Source organism: Anopheles gambiae, chromosome 2, assembly GCF_943734735.2.
Source record: "Anopheles gambiae chromosome 2, idAnoGambNW_F1_1, whole genome shotgun sequence".
NCBI classification, from domain to species: Eukaryota; Metazoa; Arthropoda; class Insecta; order Diptera; family Culicidae; genus Anopheles; species Anopheles gambiae.
The window spans coordinates 5,367,501-5,388,119 of NC_064601.1; the positions used below are offsets into that span (position 1 = coordinate 5,367,501).

The 20,619-nt window shown below is 50.4% G+C and overlaps 1 protein-coding gene across 19 annotated transcripts in view; it reads right to left on the reverse strand.

The window, feature by feature from the left end:
* Positions 1-20,619, reverse strand: part of LOC4577242 (innexin shaking-B) — a 61,191-nt gene that overhangs the window by 10,577 nt on the left and 29,995 nt on the right. For 9 of the 19 annotated variants that reach the window (XM_061641903.1, XM_061641901.1, XM_061641902.1 and 6 more), the window contains exons 4-5: positions 20,432-20,565; positions 20,143-20,332 (exon numbers count right to left, since the gene is read on the reverse strand). In XM_061641903.1, the coding sequence (XP_061497887.1) occupies positions 20,143-20,332; positions 20,432-20,565 (324 nt within the window). Of the gene's footprint in view, positions 1-6,124; positions 9,292-15,042; positions 15,406-20,142; positions 20,333-20,431; positions 20,566-20,619 lie in introns of those variants that run through there. The other 10 variants (XM_061641910.1, XM_061641914.1, XM_061641915.1 and 7 more) reach the window with 10 other exon arrangements.

The following is a 20,619-nucleotide window of genomic DNA, read 5'->3' on the forward strand; positions in this document are numbered from 1 at the left end:
TGGTATTTGGTTTGACAACAGAACTGCACTGTGAAAGGTAAATGCATACACACGTGTGTTTTAATTGTTACATTTTTCAAACCCCTACTGATACTGATGGGACGCAATCATCCACATCCACTGTACCGATGTAACGAACCTGGGCAGAACGAGTACTCGCATCGAACGCAGCAGAGGGTAGAGCTGGAATGTTTCTTTCTGCTTTAATAAACATCAACTCCTCCGACTAGTGGAACACACAACACCGGCACACACAGACACGTATTAGCTACTCCTCTCAGTGTACAACGGTTCGATTCATCTTCTGCACCAAAGATTGTGTTCTGTTCTGTGCTGTGCGTCCGAAGGAAAACATTAGCCCCAAAACAACAAACACCAACCAGCGCGATCGCCGCGCTCCAAAGCAGTCTGGAAAGCAGTGTTTGAAGTTTTTCCTTCACCGTTACTATTGTTGTTGATGTTGTTGTTGTTGTTTCAATGCAAAATAAAGTCGTTCCTGTCACTGGCTTTGAACCGCCAGTCAACCGCTCCCGAATAGGAACAATATTTTCTTGTTTGCTTAAGAGTGTTAGCGAGCGAGTGTTCTTTTGCGGGACTTCATTTTTGTGAACTCCGCTCTGTGCCGCTTTGATCGATGATCGAATTCTTTGTATCGATGTGTCTGTGTGTCTGTGTGCGTTTTCCTTTCTACATACACTCTAAATTTCTCCCCCCCCCCCTTTTCCCGCCTGGTTAATGTATCGATCGGAAATATGATGAAACCTGCTTTTATGTTGTTGCGTGATTTTGGTTTACATTTTTGGGTGATTGAAAACGACTTGTTCTAGCCAGCCAGCCAGATAAACAAACCCGGTCGTCGTGCGTGAGACATTTACGTCCGGGACAGACACACACACACACACACACACACACACACACACATAGGTATTGCGTCAACAAACGCGTTGTGTGCTTACTTACTTTTAATCTCACCCCAGGGGTCGGTATTGTGTGGGGTTGAGTTTTGCTCGCTCGTAGAAAGTCTAAATTAAATTTGCCCCATCAATTGAATGGCTAATGGAATCGATGCACTTTAATCGACCTTTCCACAAAAGCCCCTAATTTTAAAATACAGCTCCCTGTGCCCTTTTTGTTGGAGCCCTTTTCTTGTTGGAGCGATGGGAATGAGCTAAAAGTTAAACAGGCCAACCGCAAACTTTTGGCGGTTTTGCGGCCACGGTGTACAACTTCTTTTTTTTCGGCAATATTGACCATCAATAACTTTTGATTGAGCATGCACACACACACACAGACATACACAAACATACACAATGCCCTTTGGTAGAACCGCCCTTTGTCCTATGTGTGCCGATTCCGTGCATTTCTTCTTCCTTTTCTTCGCATTCCCATCCCGCTCTTTCTTATCGCCCCTGTCGCCCTTGATCGAGTAATGTAGGTCGATGATGGTGGGAAAGCAGCAGCAGTTGCCGCGTGTTGTGCTGGCAGCGGGGAGGCCAAGTTAACATGATAAAAAGCTATTTAACAAAGTTATCATTGCGCATCGTATTGTCTCATTACAGTAGCTGCACACAGCATGCTGCCCACTGCAACGGGAGAGAGAGAGAGAGAGCGAGAGAGAAAGAGAGCACACACAAGAGAGGGAAAGGATGCGGTGTGATTGAGTGGACTTTCGTACGTGTGCAACCCATCCTCCCGTACACGAGTGTGCCTGTTTGTGTGTGGCGTACCATGTACCACTGCAGTGCACACAGTGCAACGTGTCCTCCTGCTGTGTGTGTGTGTGTGTGTAGTGGGGAGAAGGAGGCTATTGTTATCGACAAACGATGATAGATATGCACGATCAACAAAAACACGAAGCGACCGGGAAAAAGCACGCTGTGCACGCGGTGGTGGCAGAAAGGAAAGGAGGCGCAAAGCATAATCCTTTATCCGGCCACATAGAAATTTTCCCGTTTTTCTCCCCAACACCACACTCTACACACATACACAATCACACAAAGGATCGCTAGACCGCTTATTGGGAGCATTGCTTTCATTGGCCTGTTTTTCCTCCTTTCTCCACCATTCCACCTTCTCCGCTGGCGTGCCTTGGTGTGCCAACAAATTTTGCTTTATTTTGCTTGCCGAGTCGGGCTCTCTCTCTCTCTCTCTCTCTCCCTCTCTCTCTGTCTTTCTCTGTTTCTCCTTATTCCTGCGGCGACTTGTTTGACCGACCAAGATTGCCTCTAAAATTCGGTCACATCTGGTGCATTCATGATGGTAGTGGTGGTGCTTCGAGCGATTCACTTTCTCGCCGGGGACAATTGAGGTGAATCATTTCAATTGCAACCGCTTTGTGTCCTCTTTTTTTGTTGCTGCTTGTGTCTGTCTGTGTGTTCATTTGTGTGCCTACCTTACCCCGGGAGGTTGACTTTTGACTCACAAATTTGAAAGGACCAGGGGAAGGCAAGCGACAGAAAACGGGGCAAACACACACACACACACGGTCGAAATAGAAAAAGGAGAGAAAGGAGAGAAAGGTTGCAAGAAATAAAATTAAAATTGGAGTCGATTTCATGCAAAATAAATTCAAAACCCTCGCTTTCGGAGCTGCCGCCAGTGCTGCCGCCGGGAGACGAAACGATAGGAGTGAAATGGTTTTAAATTGGTCACCGCCGTTTTGCACAACCCTGCCGTGCTCAGGTGGTGGTGGTGGGTGCAGCTGCTGAGGGAGTGTGGGGTGGGGTGGGTTTTATTTAACTTTTTTTTTGGTTGCTTTAGTTCGCGGACTAGCCATTTGTCCGTCATGCTTGGCCGAGCTTGGCCGCGGGTAGCTAGCGGCGGGCATAATGGCTCATGCCGAGCACTGTGATGTCATAGCTATTTTTTGTCCCACCTCTGGGCACCATATAAACAATGGGATGTTTTCGAGGGGGGGGGGGATATGAGAGAGAGAGGGCAAAGCTACACAGAGCGGTACGGTACGCACAGATCATGCACGGGGAATTGAATGAAACGTTAATTTTATGTACTTTAGAAGGTATTTGGTAGTAATAAATTTCATTTCCAACGTTTCCCTCAAACACAAGACAACGTGCCAGCTCTCTCTCTCTCTCTCTCTATAAATGGAACGGACACATACAACAACACTACACACACACACACACACACACACACACGGATTGGGGCAATCGCGAAACGCGATAAATTATCGATGAATATATACGTTCGGACATCCCTTTGCAAACAATAAACAACGCACACACACGCCGCGTGCGTTCAGTGCCCGTGTACAGGCATTGTTCTTCATTCCTGGTCACTTACCCCACCCAGAAAAAAGAGGAGATGAGGACCCCAGGCAGCGGAGCTTAGTGAGGGCGAGGGCAAATACCAACACGCGGACAAGTGCTCCCCCACCGAACGCTGGGTACTGGTGGCGGGCCGAATTCAATATCACTTGCTCTCGCTTTAGCAACAAAATGTCACGAAAAGAAAGACACACCATACCCGGGAGGGGAGGGGCCCACAGTGAACAAATGATGGTTCATCATTAGCCTGGCATTGCCGCGACAAAGTTCTATCGAGTTCAGATTTAAGTCAGATTTAAAACGATCGAACAAAGTTAAACACTGTAAGCGCACAACAATAAACAGGTCTGCCTCCCATGGGGGAAGAGGAAGGGAGGGGATGATCAACCCTCCCCCCAATGAAAGAATGCCACACCAGCGGGATGTCTCTGTGGGTGGGCAAAAGGAGCAAGAGGAGCGGGAAGCAGAATGGGCTCCCTTTAGACCAAACAAAACGTCAAATGCTGCTGATGGCGCGGATGTTTAGTAAAAAAAAAGAACAAAAACGAGACGCACATTGGGTAGATTTACAGCACTCTGTGTGTCGTCCCTGCTGGTAGAGGTGTTGGTGGTGCTGCTGCTTCTACTGCCGCGAAAAATGAATCGCTTCTCAAATTTATATTCGACAATAAATTCAAAACAGTGTACACACTTGTGCACTTTTGTTGTTTTGATGGCGGGTTTTTGGAGGGGGGAGGGAGACAGATGAAGGGAAACAGATAAGAGGGCTGATCGAGTGCGGCCGGGCGGGAGATACCCCGTGGGGAGTTGCGCTGAATCCACTGCGGGTCAGGAAGTAATATAGATATAATAAAAAAGCGAGCGAGCGAAAGGAACGAACCCAACAAACAACAGAAAAAAAAAACCGTGCCCGTGCGTCGACAACGACCAGGCGCCTCCATTTCATGCTTCGAAACATGCTCTAAATGGGCTGGCAGGGGGCCGTGACAGGACGGTGGCGTCTCTTTGAATGATATTTATTTAAAACACCCCTCAAATACCCCCCCTGCCCCCCTCCCCACACATTTTAAAATCGCACTGCAATCGGGCACGCATTGAAATCGGGGATCGTAATCCTAAAGTCAGTCAGTTGGTGCCGCGGAATGCTAATAAGAAGCAGCCGTTTGGGTTTCGGGCGGGAGAAAAGGCAGCACAAAGGGGGGAGCAGAGTGTACCGACACTTTGGTCGAGATTTACGTGCTTTTAAAAGTGATAAGGTAAATAAATATACATCACAACACACCGAGTGTGCGACGACACTGTCGTCGTCGGTGTGCTGACTTTCGAGTTGACTTTCGACTGCCACGGCGAGGGCACTAACCGTGGCACGGATATGGCCGTGGGATTTTGCAGGATTTTAAGCTCGATAGAACGTTCCGATCGGTATTTATGGGGGAAAATGGTTGAATCATACTACTTTTCAACCAAATTGTGGCGTGATTCATCGGGAATTGTTGGAAAATAATCGTTTGTGGGCGGATTGATTTAGCGAGCAGGATACTCGGAATCGCATGTCTTGCAACACAATGCAAAAAGGGTTTTCTTTTCTTCTTTTTCTACAAATCCCTCAAGGCCTCTTTCTCCCTAACCAACACACACACACACACTCATAAACAAGTGCACTAATTTCGTCTTTACGGTGCGGTAGCGCATGCTTTGGGCATCTCAGCTTCTGTCTGACAGGTTCGTCTGCAGACACGGGGAAGGAGTGTATCTGCGGGGAGGGGTTGGGGTGAGACAGTACGGATGTCGACTTCATCCCAGGATGTACTCAGATCGAAGCCAAAGCCAATTAAAATTGCTGTTACTCCGACTCGGCTGCTGCTGCTTCGACTGCTCGGACTGCTCTCTCTCTCTCTCTCTCTCTGTGTCGGACTGTCCGCGTGTGGAGCGGCATTCCGAACACAACGAAAATATTACAAACAACAAATGGCAGTTGGCAGCCGATGAGCGGGGGAGGAGCCCTGGGAGCGGGAGAAGCAGACAAGCAAGCAGTAGCAAGAGTGCGTTTTCAAGGACGCGTGTGGGAGGGGGGGAAATGGGTGTAGCGAAGGCGATGGCAGCAGGCAGCCGGGCAGAAGTTTATTGCCTGCCATTTGACGACGTGGTAATTGCGACATTTCTAGCGCAAACGAAACACAGAACACAGTCGAAGAATTCCCGTACCGTTTATGTGCGTACCAATGTGTGTGTGTGAGTGGGCGAGACAAGCACATGAGTACATGAGATTACACGGAAGTGATTGAGACGGAGCAGCGATTGAAATAATGGTTAGCCAATTCATCAACGTGTTGTTAAAAGGGGGTGGAATGCCCTCCCCAGGGAGAAGCCAATCTTGAGACAGCAAAGCGTGGAGTGCAGAAGGGGGTGAAGCCCCCCCCCCCCTCCCGCCCCAATGCCACCCATTCGTTTGAGACTCAATCGGCGTTAAATATTTGAACAGTTGTTTTTTCGATGTCGTACACTTCAATTACCCGATCAAACGACCCATAAAGCAGAGGAGAACTCCTGCGACACGACGCTAATAATGTCCCGGCGCTTTACGCGCCGCGTTACGACGATGTGTGACAGGCAAGCCAAAACAACACTGTGCGAGAGCAGCGGCCTGCTGCAAAGCTGCTGAAAACTGCTGAGCTGAAACGTCGCTTCGCCGTATCGTCGTGGAGTATATTTAAACAAGAGAGTGACATGGTAACAACACATTGAACACGCACACGTAAAAACACACACACACGCAAACGGCACACACGGATGGAGGGGAGCGGGACGCCTTCCCCCGCCCACCCGCAACCACTCACCTGGAAGAAGAGACAGAAACAGACCCACTGATAGTATTTGTAAATTTTCTTGTCCGCCGCGGTAGCCTCGGCCGAGTTGCCGACGCCCGGGTACGGCACATCCTTGCCGACCTCCTTCAGGAACAGGCTCTTGAGGGCGAAGGTCGAGTGGATCCAGCAGTACGTATTGAGCACGTCCGCCGGTATGTCCTTCGTGTGCACACAGTCGATCGGGTTGCCGACGTATTGGCGCGTGGTGACGATCAGCGAGAACGACATCAGTATGATCACGGTGATCGAGTAGTGCAGGCGGAACACGGGCGAGTCGGTATTTACATGGCTGATCTTGACGAGACTCTTCAGGCCACGGAAGATATCCAACATCTTTCCTGCCTATGCTGTGGCAATGTTGGGGTGTGTTTGGGAGGGGTGGGGGGTTAGGGTGGCAGTGACTAGGCTGGAACTTTCGCCGGCGTTTCGGTCGATTCTACTGCTACTGTCGCTAACACGGGACGCATCGAAACGAACACAAACGAAGGGACACTACACACACTCGCACTCACACTCACACACAGACACACACACGCACGTATCTCGAGAAAAACTCCCCCACACGCTTTAGGCAAAAATGTGGCGGCCGCGCGAAGGCATGCTTAAATGCTACCAGCTTAAGAAAGTGTGATATGTTGTAAACGTTGTTTGGACCCCGTTTGCGTCTTCAGTGCCTCAGCGGCAGCAGCGGTAATGTTTCTTCACGGTTGCGATCTCGTTGGTCACCTTCTGCCACGATCCGTCCGCTTGTCGGGTGGCACTGGGGAGTTGCTGCAGTTGCTGCACGGTGTCGACTGTAGTGCCCGACTGTAGCAGCGACAGTTTGTCCATCAAATGGCAGCGGTGACAGCGGTACGGAAAACTCGTTCGGCCCAATGTTCTAGTGGCACCACAGGTCACCACCATTATTGTTGCCCGCTTTGAGCACTGGCCAGCGTACGAGCAGAGGATCGGCGCTTGGGCGCGTCGGAGCACACGCGTCTCGCCACGGAAGTGTCGTCATTGGCAGCTACTGTTGCTAAGGCACCGTCGTTTCTCTCGCAGTCCGTTACTTCCATGTGGCGGTTGATCTTTCCGTTGGCAAAACGATACGTTACGCGTCCTCACGTCCAGCGGGGTTTTGGCACTACGAACAACACTTTCGATCGGAAGCACGGTTTCTACACGGTGGCACTACACTACTACTGCGCTCGCTACCGCTAATGGGACGCTTTTCCCAAACAACACGTGGCACTGCTATTACGGGGCTACAAAAAAAGGGCTGGAAGCTTGCTTCGATCCGGTCTGCACCTTGCGAAGATGTAAAGAACCAAAAACGAGACAAATGAGACACTAACACGAGACTCTCTCTCTCTGTCTGTCTCTCGTTCAGCGCACAGCCTGTGACGCCGTGATGGGGAGCATCGGGTTTTGCGGGGAACTGGCCACACGGTCGTGATCTTTTTGGCAGAAGCAATCGATGCTTTTTAGGGGCCCGCAAGGTGCCAAGTAACACGCTACACACTACAAAGCATTCCCAACACAATCAAACTAACAAACACACACTCACACGCAAAATAGTAAATTCGATCGCTCGCGATCGTTAGACGGGACAGATAAATTTTGCCTATGAAAATAATCCTTCCCCGCTTCCTTCTACCCCTTTTTCCCCCCCGTGTTTACTCGTCCCGTCTGGCCGTTGGGTGGAAGGGGGGTTCGTGTTTCGCGGGCCGACGGCGCTACCGACACACGCTCACTTACTACACAGCAACAGCACGCTACTACCGTTTACTTTGGCTCTGCTGGCTGGCTTCCGCTGCCGACGGCGGCCTGTGACTGATTGGAAACTCGTCTTCGAATCGTACCCCGAATCGGCTGGCAAAGACGAGCGGTCTCCACTCTTGCCAGCCCCACCCTGCGCCCCATTGCCTCCGCACCTTGCGCAGGGCGGCATCTCCCTACAGGAGACAAGGCGAGCGACGTGGCCGTGCACTCGTTTTGCCCGTGTATACTCGTACCGAACAAACACACACACACACACATATGCGCGTCTTCAAGACATATGGGCCTTCCCTCCCTCTTTCCCCTTACTGCTTGGAAAGAAAGTAACAAGACACCCCCCGGTGGGTTTAGTCTCGTCGGATCGAGGGCTCGACCCGAATCCGTTTGTTTCGCCAGCTTTTCGCTAGGCGGTTCGATATGGCTTTCCAATTGCATTTCTGCGCTCGCTCTCTCTATCTCTCTCTCTGTGTGTGTATGTGTGTGTGTCTTATTCACAGTGTTTTAGTGCTTCGGTGGTCTCGGTGCTGCCACAATTCATATTTGGTCCACCGCGGTGGGACCCACATTTCAGCTCGCGCACCACCAATCGAGAGAATGATTATTCCAATCATCTGCATGATGAAAGCAGCAGCAGCAGAAGAAGAAGGAGCAAGAGGTGAAGAAAAAGAAGGGCCACTTATTGAACCGTGTTGGAAAAGTAAAACAAACCCACTTGGGGGGGACAACACACGTGTTTGGAGCGGATTCAAAGAGGGAAAACCCCGTTCTCCGGTGGCCGTCGACCGGAATCTGGATAGCGTGGCAGCGCTGCGCAGCGCAGTAGGGCCATTCCGAGGGCGCCAGTATTTCAAATGCCACCCCGATTCCCACGGAGGATTTACTACAATAATCACGTTTCTGATATTAATGTGCTCTTTTGTATTGTGCATGCTGTGGAGCGCACAGGCCAAAAAGGGGGAAGCGAATGTTTGGCCGAAACTTTGCAAACGGAGCAAGAGCTCTTGTGTTGTTTCTTTTCCCCGCAATCGTTTTGTGTTTAGATTAGCGCCGTGTCACTTGTGCCGAGATTGCCGAGCCTGCCAGAACAATTTGCACTGCGCACACACATACGCTATGGCATTACACTTGCCTTGGCCAAGCTCCGAGCGCTCCTTACAAAATCGGAAAACACATCACACACCAATGATCTGCAATGAATACACTATTATTTTTGTCTTCCTCCTGTGTATTTTTTGCTTTTTTTCGGTAGGTCTTTAACGCACACAGGCAGTGACATTGACGGCATCGGCCGTGTCTAGGGAGGGGAAATGAAATCTGATAACGAGCGCAGATTCGATAATGTTTTGCGAATTGAATCAAACATTGCTGTTGCCTAGTGAAAGAAAGTGTGCAAGAGGGCGATGAAGAGAGCGAACCTACGGGACAGGAAATTGTAATTCGTTCTAGGAATATACAGGGTTTCCCACGATTTATTGGTTGGTTCCCATCAATTTTTGGTGGGTTCCCATGTTTGTTTGGTGCGTTCCCACGATTTTTTGGTCGTTTCCCAGAATTTTTTGGTGCAATTGTATTGATATCCAATCGGAAAATACCAATAAATTATGGGAACAAACCAAAAATCTATGGGATACGACCAAAAAATCGTGGGAACGCACCAAAAAATCATGGGAACTGACCAATAAATCGTGGGAAACCCTGTAATGACGGAAGCGTACAGTAAGGGCACAATGGCAGCAGCACAAGCACTCTGAGAAACAGTTTTCGATGACATACACACACACCGACAATGACGCGCTTTTGCCGAAGAAGACACACGATGAAAGTGACGGTTAAGAATAGGGAGGAGGAAGGAGGAAAAAAAAGAAGGGGTAGTAAAAGAGAGTCTCGGACGGTACCTTGAATGTAAGCAAAAGCACGCGCTAAAGCACATATGGGGCATACCGATGGGTAAGAGATCGGGATCGGCTTTTCCTCACCCATCTTTGTCTTTGGTGACTGTTGGGAATCCTTCCTATGTATGTTTTTTTTGGGGCCGAATATTTTGGGGAAGGAAAGAGCGAGATCAGAATGAATGATTTAGGCACGAATGGGTAATGGAAAATTAAAGCGGAAAAAACACACACACTGAGGAAGAAGTAAAAATTTGCACATACATTAAGAGAGAGAGAGGGAGAGATCGTGAATAAGAGCACAAACACACAAAAAAAAACAAAGTGGCACAATGAAACGTGAAAAGTGAAACACAACCGTTTAGTTCAAGTTGCTTGCAAACAATTGTCGTATGCATGAGTGAGAGCGCGTGTTTTTGTGAGTGGATGTGAATGGTGAAAATAGATACAATAAGCAAAAGTGTCATTTGCAAATAATGTACTTTCGGCGGCTAGCATGGTGAGTGAAGGCAGCAGAGAGAAGAAGAAATAAAGAAAAAACACACACAAAATAAAGCTGACGGGCGGTGAGCGATCGAACGATGGGGTGATGTACAAAATGGTGAAGAAATAGTGTGCTGAGAAGGATTGCGCATCCTATACACAGAGAAGAAGAAGACCCCCTTCCGTGTTTATTGCAAGTGGAAATTGTTTAGGAAAATGGCTAATTTTCCCCTCCTCCGGACAGCAGCGCAAGGATGCGGCGAAGCGATCGTGAGCGATCTACCAACAATTCGTCATCATCGGTCTGTAACAGGTCGATGGCCATTAAGCCACCCATCCATACACACACACACGCGGAAACACACACACACCTTAAACCATTAAACGATCCCGGTTCGTGCTTAACGTGCAAATGCCCGCAAATGATCCTCGCGCGGCTATGATCGATTGTCGGTTGGGCAATGCGCAGCATGCGTTCCGGTTTGGCGCTGGCGCTGGTGGTAGTGGTGGTGGTGTGGTTGTTGAAGCGAGCCGTTTGCAACTGCCGGCATTGTTTTCCATTTCTGCCAAGGTTAGGCCGCGCATACACAATGTAACAGCCGTGGAGGGGGGAAGGAAAGGGCCGCCACTATGAAAAATGGCCGCCATTTAGCACGCGAGCTGCCAACAACGCACTTCGACAGCGGGCCCGGGTCGCCATCGTCAAAACATAAACATTCCAAACGCGGGCGGCCGCCTCTGTGCCGGTGCAGGAAAGGCAACTACACACACACACACACACACACATGGTCGCTACCGGTGGCCCACCCCAGGCACAATGGCGAGCAAAACGTTCCCGCCTGTTCCAGTGTTTGATTTAATGGGCCCGTGTATACATTGCCAACTCTTTTCGACACATTTCATTCCCATCCTTCCCGCGCAGCGTTGGTCATCTCGAGCAAAGCACACAAAGTTAAGGCGGAATGGGGGGGGGAGGACGAAAGACGGAAAGAAAAACCTCCCCAAAACCCTCATAAGATGGAATGTTTTTTTTTTCTTCTCTCAAGCTGGTTAATATTCGGGCCACCACCGGCCATTTGTTATGCTGTTGAGGCGCGGCCGCGCATGTCGAGCCGCAAGATCGCGAGATCGCGGAAGTGAAGCATTCCGTGTAGGAGGTATGCCCACATGTGTGTGTGTGGGTCTTTTGCGGAAAACATCAAACGCTCGAGCTCTTGAAGCGATCGATTCATCGATGGCAGATCGATGTTCCCAACGAGTTCCGGGCGATATGTTTGGAATACTTGAACGGCACACACACACAGGGCGCGCTCGCCAAAACGTCACTGTCACTGTGGTGTTGCTTCTTGTGTTGTTACCTCCAATGTAACATTAACATCCGTCCGTCGCGCTGCCGCTCCAAACTCCAAACCAGAAGGCAACCAAGGGATTCATTGAAGCGACGCGTTACAAACACGGTACCAAAGACGGCGTTATGGAAAATGGAACGATTGAAAATGATGTAAACGCACCACGGTATTGGCACTTTAACATCGATGATCAAGGGCTGGAAAACGGCAAACTTGTGCGATCGCAGGGCAGGAGAACGATCGCTAACCTCCCCTGCTGGCGCGAACCATAAACATAACTCTCCCATTATTGCCCACCCAGCCCATCAAACCAGTCAACACCTCGTGCACTAAACGGGAACGGGCTTGGGGGTTTGGCTTAAATTTGTGTGATCGGAATGATTTAGGTGACGGACTCACAACATTCGGGTGTTGCTACCTGCATCCTTTCCAACGTGAGCGTGTGCATCGTTTTAATAAATCCCCAACACCCAACTCCCATGATACCAACCAGCAAAAGGTAGAAAGAAAGAGAGAGAGAACGAAGAAAGGGAGCTGCATCGTACTCATTATTTAACATCGACGTCCACACACCTCGAAACACGTGTAGTGTGTAATGAAGCAATTTTTCCTTTCGATTGGATTGCTCATATTCGATACACGCGCGCACGCACACACACAAAACACAAACACACTGCATCTGCTGGGGGAAAAGTCGAAGAACAAAAAAGGAAAAACAGGGAGAGCGAAAAACCTGAATAAACCGCAGCGCCCGTTAAGCACGAAACGTACGATACGCACGATCAGGCGAAACGTACACGATGATCACGACGACCACGGAGTAAAATGTGCGCGGAGTGAAAAACCATATACACACACACACAAACACACATGTGCTCGCTCGTACGCACGCACGCACGCAGCCGAACACAGTTCACATATTTTGCTGCCGCGGCAATGAAGAAGTTTTTCCGCACGCTGCGCTTGAAGGGGGGAAAAGGGTCGGACAGTGTCGGGCAGAGGGTTGCAAAAGAAAAGGAAAGGGAAGAGCCATATGATACACACATGTACGAGGTATAAATCTTTATGCCCCGAGCAGTCGACTCGAGCCGGGTTCGAGGTTCGCCGTGCCGTGCCGTGAGGTGCACACATAAATTGGCCAGTATTTATATATATACGTGCTGAATAATGCTGTTTCGCCTTCCCTTGCCGCTCCCTCTGGACGGCCAAATAGAGGGGAAGAGAGCTCCCTAGCCCCACTGGCTGCGTCCACGAGCTCGAAGCAGCGGGGCAGTGTGTGCGTTAGAAAGAGTAAAAATATATCAGCTAACCAGCCCCGAGCAGTGGATCGGACCATCATCAGCCATCAACTGAGACGCTGCTGACCGCTGGTGTGTCTGCGGTGACTGACGGCAAAACTCGTCGTTAATGAGTTGCTCCCCTCGCACCGTGTTTTTTGTTTTCCTCCCGATGGGACACGATCGGTGTTGCCTTTTTTTTGCTGCTGTCGGGTCTCTTGGGATCGTCTTGGGTGACAAGTGACGCGACGCTGCCAAACTGCTAATAGGGAGTCCCCCGTTTAGTCGTCGGCGAATAATGATGAAATTGAACTACTACTACATCACCGTCACACACCGGCGGGCGTTGAAGAAGGAAAAGCAACGAAATAATGAAGATCCTCCTTAGCAACACCGAGAGAGTTAGAGAGAGTGAGGTACAGAAAGACGAAAGGATTCAATTGCCGATCGATCAATTCGATTTCCAGCCCATCAACTGCAGTAATTCTGCCTCCCCCGGTGGTAACAACTTCCGGATCTTGCGCGTCTCACACAGCGGGTGACTCGTGACGTGCCGACGTGACGCACTCGAACCCGTTGTTACTATCACCACCACACCCACCCAACCCCCTTTTTTGTTTATCACTGCATCACTGCAAAGCGCTCCGATTCCAAGGCAAGGTTAATTCAATTTCTTCGAAACGGATACGAAGCGCGTCTCCAGCCTCCGGGACTGTCAAGGCACATCGCTTCCGGCACACGTCCGGCTGCTTGTGCTTGTTTCCTGACGTGTTCCTGGATCGCGCTCTGCTTTTGAGCGAAAATATCGGTTCGGCAGTGCCTGATTACACCCCGTTCGTTGTTGCTTGCGCGAAACAGCGTCATCGGTGTGTGTGTCTGTGTGTGTGTCACTGGCAGGTGCCGTGAGTCAGTCAGCGTCACGTTGCTCTGCGTCCGATGCAAGCTCTATCTATCCGGGGAGCCGGGAGAGATTGGCCCGCGTTAGTCACCTGTCGCGGCTTTCTTCAGCATTTCGATTGCCGGCATACACTCGATTTCACAACGCGACGTCCTTCACGTGCAGGCTGCAACGCGTGCAACCACTCCCTTCCCCGCTCCTCAAATGTCCCGATAATCAAATGTGACAGTGACGCTGCGCTCCGTAGACGTCAGCCCGTCCTCTGTTTTGTTTTGCAATTGCAATGCAATTGCAGAGCACCACCAATCAATTGGCCACTGGCACAATGCAGAAAAAGGTCGTCGGCCATCCCGCCCCTGCACCTGACACGGGGCTGACAGTCTCAATTAGTGCAGCACATTTTTCCACACTCCAACTCGCCAGGCCAGCTTGTTGTTTGTTGCGTTCGGAGAAAACAAATAACACATTTCCCGGCTTTTGATTAATGGTTCGGTGGTGTGCTCACGCGGCACAGAATGCCCTCATCACACCTCTGGCTTCATCATCACCATCATCATTGGCACCCGCAAAGTTCGAGTTCGAGGGGAACTAACTTTCATCAAAAACGATCTCGCAGGTCTCGCTTTACACAGGCCGGGGGCGGGTATCCGAGGCCGTCTGGACATTCGGGTTTCCCGTTCGATCGACGCGGATCGATGGAGGGGTTGGGTAATTAAAAATATTCATCATTACCACACGGGATCACACGGGCCAAGACATTGGGCGGCCGCGGGGCCACTGGGCCGAGCCGAGCCGAGCTCGCACACACGCTCGCATTTTTATGTATCTGCTGCGCCCCTCGCCGTCTCGGCCCAAGCCACTGCGCGTGCACTATATGCTTATGGCAACGGTTGATTCTTAGCGCACACCATCGCGACGCGATCAGCAACGGCAAGCCAGCGTAGTAGGCCAGTGTTTTATTTTTTAGCATCAAATTCGCCTCAACCAGATCACGATCCGTGCTGTCCGTCGTACACAGTTCCCGCTCTCGACCTTTTAGAGTTTTCCCCCGCTCGTTTGTATTTTTTCATTCTTTCTTTCTTTCGATTTGAGCACGGGGAAATAGGCCGGCACGATTCACTGACCACCTTGATGTTTGGGTGAGGAGGGGGGGGGGGGGGGAAATCTCGAGGGAAAACCATGAGACGTTAAGGGAATGGGGGGGGATGCTTTCTAACGCCCGTTGTGGTACCCGGGATGTGGTGGTGGAATTAATTGTTTGAAACACACGCACTAACGGTACGCACACGTCGGACGACGGGGATGAATTCGTACACCCCCGGGGGCACACACGCAACCGGACGGAACGGAACGGCACGGGGGGTGGGTGACGGAGTTCGGGACGTACGCAGCCCGCGACCCAGGCGCGCGCCGTATCTCACGCGGTCTCACTAAAACCGGACCCGAACACGCGGCGTTGTTCGCGTCTCGACGCCTCGGCTCACACTAGTAACGCACTCGCTGCTCTAAACATAAATATCTCTCTTGGCCGCGGCGGCAATGGCGTGGCCCATGGCCAATCTGGCCAAGCGCTGGCCTCCGCCGCAGGCCAACCACCACCACCACCAGGCACCACCACCACCAGCGGTGGTTTTACAGCACTCAGCATCGCGTACGCACACATATACACATGCAGCCAAATGCTTTTCGTCCCATGTGTGTGAACGCGTATGTGTGTGTGTGTCTGTGCTGGTTGTTGAAGATTTTCAAATGTTTATAAATACGTAATGTGTGCGTTGTGTTGCACATGGCGTGCTCTTTGCTCTGGCCACTCTGGTGGCGACTGGTGTGCGCGTCCACTGAAGGGGAGGCAAGTTACTGGGATGGGTGGAGGGGGAAAATGGGACAGCAAGAGAGAGAGAAAGAGAGAAAGAGCATGGGATGGCCAGTTCGCGACCACACTAAAACAGGGAGGAAAAAGGGGTTTTCTTTCCCACAGACACACATACATACATACACACAGACATAGACAGTTCCCTCCGTATTCCTCGTTTCCGCAAACGCCTTCTCTCTCTCTCTATACCCTCGGGTTCGCTTCCATGTTTCCCGATGACGCGGATTGTGCGTATACTGGCGATATTTTTAATTTTCCATCTCATTCTCAGCACCACGCAGCAGCATGTGCGTGTGTGTGTGTGTGCGACTTTTTGTTGTTGTCATGAGACGGGTTGCATCTTTCACTCTTTCTCTTGGTCAGCAAGTAAGAAAAGCAAGAGAAAAACATCCTTTTGTGCCAAAAAAAAGGAAACACATTTTCAGTAACTCAATCCGTCTCTTTCATGGGTTCCCCCCCCCCCCCCCCCATCCCCTAGGGCTTCCCCGTGGTTGGTGCTCATGGCTAATTCTTAGCGCGTTTGTATTACCAATGCATCCTCAATCATTGTGCGCTCGGTGTGGACGTGCCCGGTAGTACTAAAAGACTACTGTTCCGCTTACTCACACACACAGGCACTGCTCTCCCGTTTTCTCGGAAAATCAGTTTCCCAGGAAGAAGAAGAAGAAGAAGCAGCATGATGGGCCCCTGATTGTATACATGCACGTATGTACATGCGGTTATAAAAAGGGGGGGTTTTCCACCGCCTCAGTATGTGTTTTACATCATCCTGGGGTGATCGATTTCCGCGCTTACGATCATGGGAGGGATGAAGGGTTTGACGAAAGCTGCACTTTCACTATCAAAAATCAACCAATATGCGTGTTTTTTTTGTGTGTATTGTTGCTGATGGCTATACAATACGTCCAACTGTGTACGCAGTGTACGCAACTTTGTGGCCAGTAATCCATCGAGGATCTGCAAAAAAAGGCATAACACCGTGGAAAACAGGTCGGGGAAGGGCGAATCTTATCGCAAACCCGGTGTGATGCACGGTCCATACCGGTGGTCCGACGTGGCTTTTGCTCCATTATCTTCTTGCCCGCTGTTTTGGTGTGTCTTTCCTTTCCGCACCTTGACGGCACAAGGGAGCTTTGTCATCGTGGCTGGGTCTAGCTTTTCACTGCTCATTATCGACCTTGCTGTCCTTTGGGGAGTTTTTTGTATGTGTGTGTGTGTGTTCTCTGCAACACTCTGCAACGGTCATTGTTCTTTTGGGACTGCAGCAAAACTGCAATCGCGATGCGTTTACAATTCCCTTGCGGCACAGGAGCGAAACGAGGAGGAAGAGGAGGAGAAGAGTGTGAAGTTTGGCGAACGCTTTCACGCACAACGCAACGTACGCGATCCTAGTGTTCAAGTTTGGATTTAAAAAATCGGCCCAGCTTCCCCGGTTTGACGCGAGAGGGCGCACCCGGCGGCCACCCATCTGTCAGCTGGTTGCTGAGCAGAGCTGGGTGTTTATTTTTCGATATTTTTCTTCCCCCCCCTCCGACCGCACGGGAAAGCGATTTGGAAAGAGTTTAATGTATCGCACCGGTTTGTACGTACCCGTAAGCAGATACGGGTACATGAGTTGCGTATTGAAAAATGCGCGGTAAGTGTGTGTTCGTGTGTGTATGTTCGAGCCGCCATCGTATCTTCCGCTGGCATCAACAGTGAACGCAACCCCAACCCCGCTGCGGATCTGCTGCGCCAGAGAGAAAGGAAAAAAAGAAAAGAAAAGGAAACAAAACGGGCGAAGAATCACTTCCACACACACACACACACACACACTCGCGCTGTACTCGCGCAACGCGAAAGTGCGCGCGTGTATCGAACGATGATGATGATGACGTTATAAATGGATGCTGATTGCTTTAAAATGAACAGGGGGAAAATCAACATTTCACCGCTTTTCTCCTCCCCCCCCCCTTCTCGCGCCGTTCCGGGGGAATTCGGGGCTATTGGAAAATGATTACGTCACACACACATGGTTGGGGTGGGGACGACTGCCATCTGCTCACTCTTTGCCGCGTACGCCGCGTCTCTGATGTGTTTGACAAGGAATGTACTGTGTAAACCCGCTGCGTATCCCTCTACCCACGGGGAGTTAGTTGCTTTTGTTTGCACTCTTTCTTTGGCGTACCCATCTGGCGTGCCCCTTGCCGGCGGAGAAGAAGAAGAAGAAGAGGGGGACACTACCGGCATTAGCGTCGTGCACGTCAAAACGTACGCAGCCAGTTTGCGCTACACACTACGCAACCACTATTGCCGGTTGTGACTGCGGGATGATGAATTTTTCAATGGCTTTAAGGATAGCGAGAGAGAGGGGGGAGGGGGAGTGGGAATGGGAAGCGACGGCATGGCGTCGAACGGCCCCCCTTCTCTCCCCCTTACCGCTACTGCAACGCGTGCACTTGTGTGCCTTCTGGGTTTGGTTGCGTGTGCGCGCCCTTTCCGCCACCCGACTGCCCCGCGCCCTAATGAAGCCCGGCAATAAAAGTGCCGCTGATTTTGTCAACGGAACGATCAAATTAGCACAAATCGTGACTTACAAAACGAACCACGTCACGTGACGCACGGGGGAATCCCGCTGCTGCTGCTGCTGCTGCTGCTGCGGTTGCGGTAAATTTTAATTTGCTTCTCCCCGTTTTTCCTTCTTCGGGGGGAGGTCGTTCGGGTTGCGTGTATTTAATTGTTTCGTGTGACAAGTGTTTATGATTGCAAGATTAGATGCTAAATCTCGGCGTTCCGGATCAGAGCCGCTGGCAAAGGGTCACAAATTAGCAGACACGCAACCGGGCGGCGTATAATGATGAAAAATGTGTACCCATTTAATCGACTTCACCGGTAGTTCGAGGTGTATTTAAAGCATTTGTAATTCATGATTGCCGTTTTTTCTGTTCACGTGTGGCACGCGTGGCTCGTTGCAGCCACTTGGAATGGTAATACAGTTAGCAAACATCACATTCAATCAAACGCCTCCCACCCCCAAAAGCTGAAGTTTAAAACGATAGCATCTGTTTCAACGACCGAAACCCTCCAAGGAACGATTCTTGAGCGCCACTCGAGGTGGCGGCTAGTGAACGTGTTCGGGCAGCGGGCGCTACGACACGCGGCATTGGAAGAGGAAGCGCACCCCGACCGCCACAACAACTAAAGCACAGGAAGCGCATTTGACGATTGTCCTTGTGCGACGATCAGCGTTCAAGTGGAAACTACAAGAGTCATCCTGGTTCGAACGAACGAAGACAATCACTGGAAATGTCTAAAGTAATCCTTCGGCCCCATTCAAGATGACTCGTCGCTTGTCGTCGGTGATGCCTCCGCGCTTCCTCGGGTTGCTGTATGCGATGCAATTGTGGGGACAACACACACACACACACACACACACACACACACACACACACACACAGTGTCCTCGAGGACGAGCACATCCTTGAGCCAGCACTCGGTCGGTCGGGATAGTTGCGCCGGGCTGGTTGGGAATCCGGAAAACTCGGCGCAATGCAGTTGACATCTCAGAACAATCGGCCATCGGAATTGGGACTCAAAGGCGGACGACGCAAAATGGAAAATATTCCAATTGGAAGGGACTGAAGGAAGGGAGTGAGGAGGTGAAAAAAACGGGGTCACAAAAACACACCGTGTATGATGAAAGGTGAGGATGCTTCATCGTCTTGCAATTGTACCACCACCACAACCGTTCGCTACGGCGTTTGGTGGGGCGAATGTTCACAGAATTGGCTGTGCAAGGACACACCGGAACCTTCCCGGAGCGTGTGGAACACTTGGGTATGAGGAGCGGTGAAATTGGCCAGTAGTTGTGGGAGTAAAAACGTTGCAATTAAAACACGACAAACACTCTCAGAAAGAGAGAGAGAGAGAAGGAGAGATGCTTCAAGCACAACAATTAACACTCATCGGCTCAATGGTACACACACTCACACACGTGTTTGGCAAGTGCATATGACATCGAGATAAAGAAAACACACACATAAGAGCACGACACACACACACTCTCTCGACAGGTCCGTTGGTCCGTAGGTGTGCGACTGGATGGACATCCGGACCTTCCGAGTAATGCAAAAAAACACAAAAAAAATCTCAAACCCACACCAAAACTATCGAGAAGCACCAGTCAGAGCGATGCAGTACCGCGGATGCTGTCGTTTGCTGTTTCTCCTGCTGTGTGCGTGTGTGTGTGCGAGAGTGCAGTACATATTGTTCGAAATCAAACAGCAGCAGTGGTGTGTGACAGCAAAAAGGTACACGACACAACGACACAAAGAAAATAGAACGAACCCAACAACACAACACATTCGGTGATGAACGGGGGTGTAGAAGACGATGGGACTGTGTGAGATGGGTGGGCAAATGGTGTGGGGGGTGGAGGCAAAAAGCTTTCATCCCACGACCCGACACGATCCGACTTACCTGAAAAAACAGCGTAAATGCTACCCATTGGTAGTATTTAGTGTGTCGTATCGTTAGTGCGCCGCTTCGTTGTGAATTGTCGACCCCAGGAAACGGTACTTCCTGGCCTTGCTTTTTCATAAATGCATCCACCACAGTGTAGGTTGAGTGTATCCAGCAGTAGGTGTTCAAGACGTCCTCTGGAATATCTCTGCGGAAAGGGTAAACGGCGGCAAAAAAGGGGTAGGATGTACGTTAACGTAATGGTGGGATTACCTCACAATCGAGCCCACTCTCCCCCGTGCCTTACCGAGTGTGTACACAGTCTATTGGGTTTCCGACGTACTGTCTTGTTGTAACTGCGATCGAGAACGTTACCAAGAGGATAACCGTTGCATTGGTGTGTAGTCGAAAAATTGAAGAATCTGTCTTTACATGGTTTACCTGGTGGCATGATTGGAAAGAAAGGATGATTAGTGTTGGCTTTAACCGCATGAA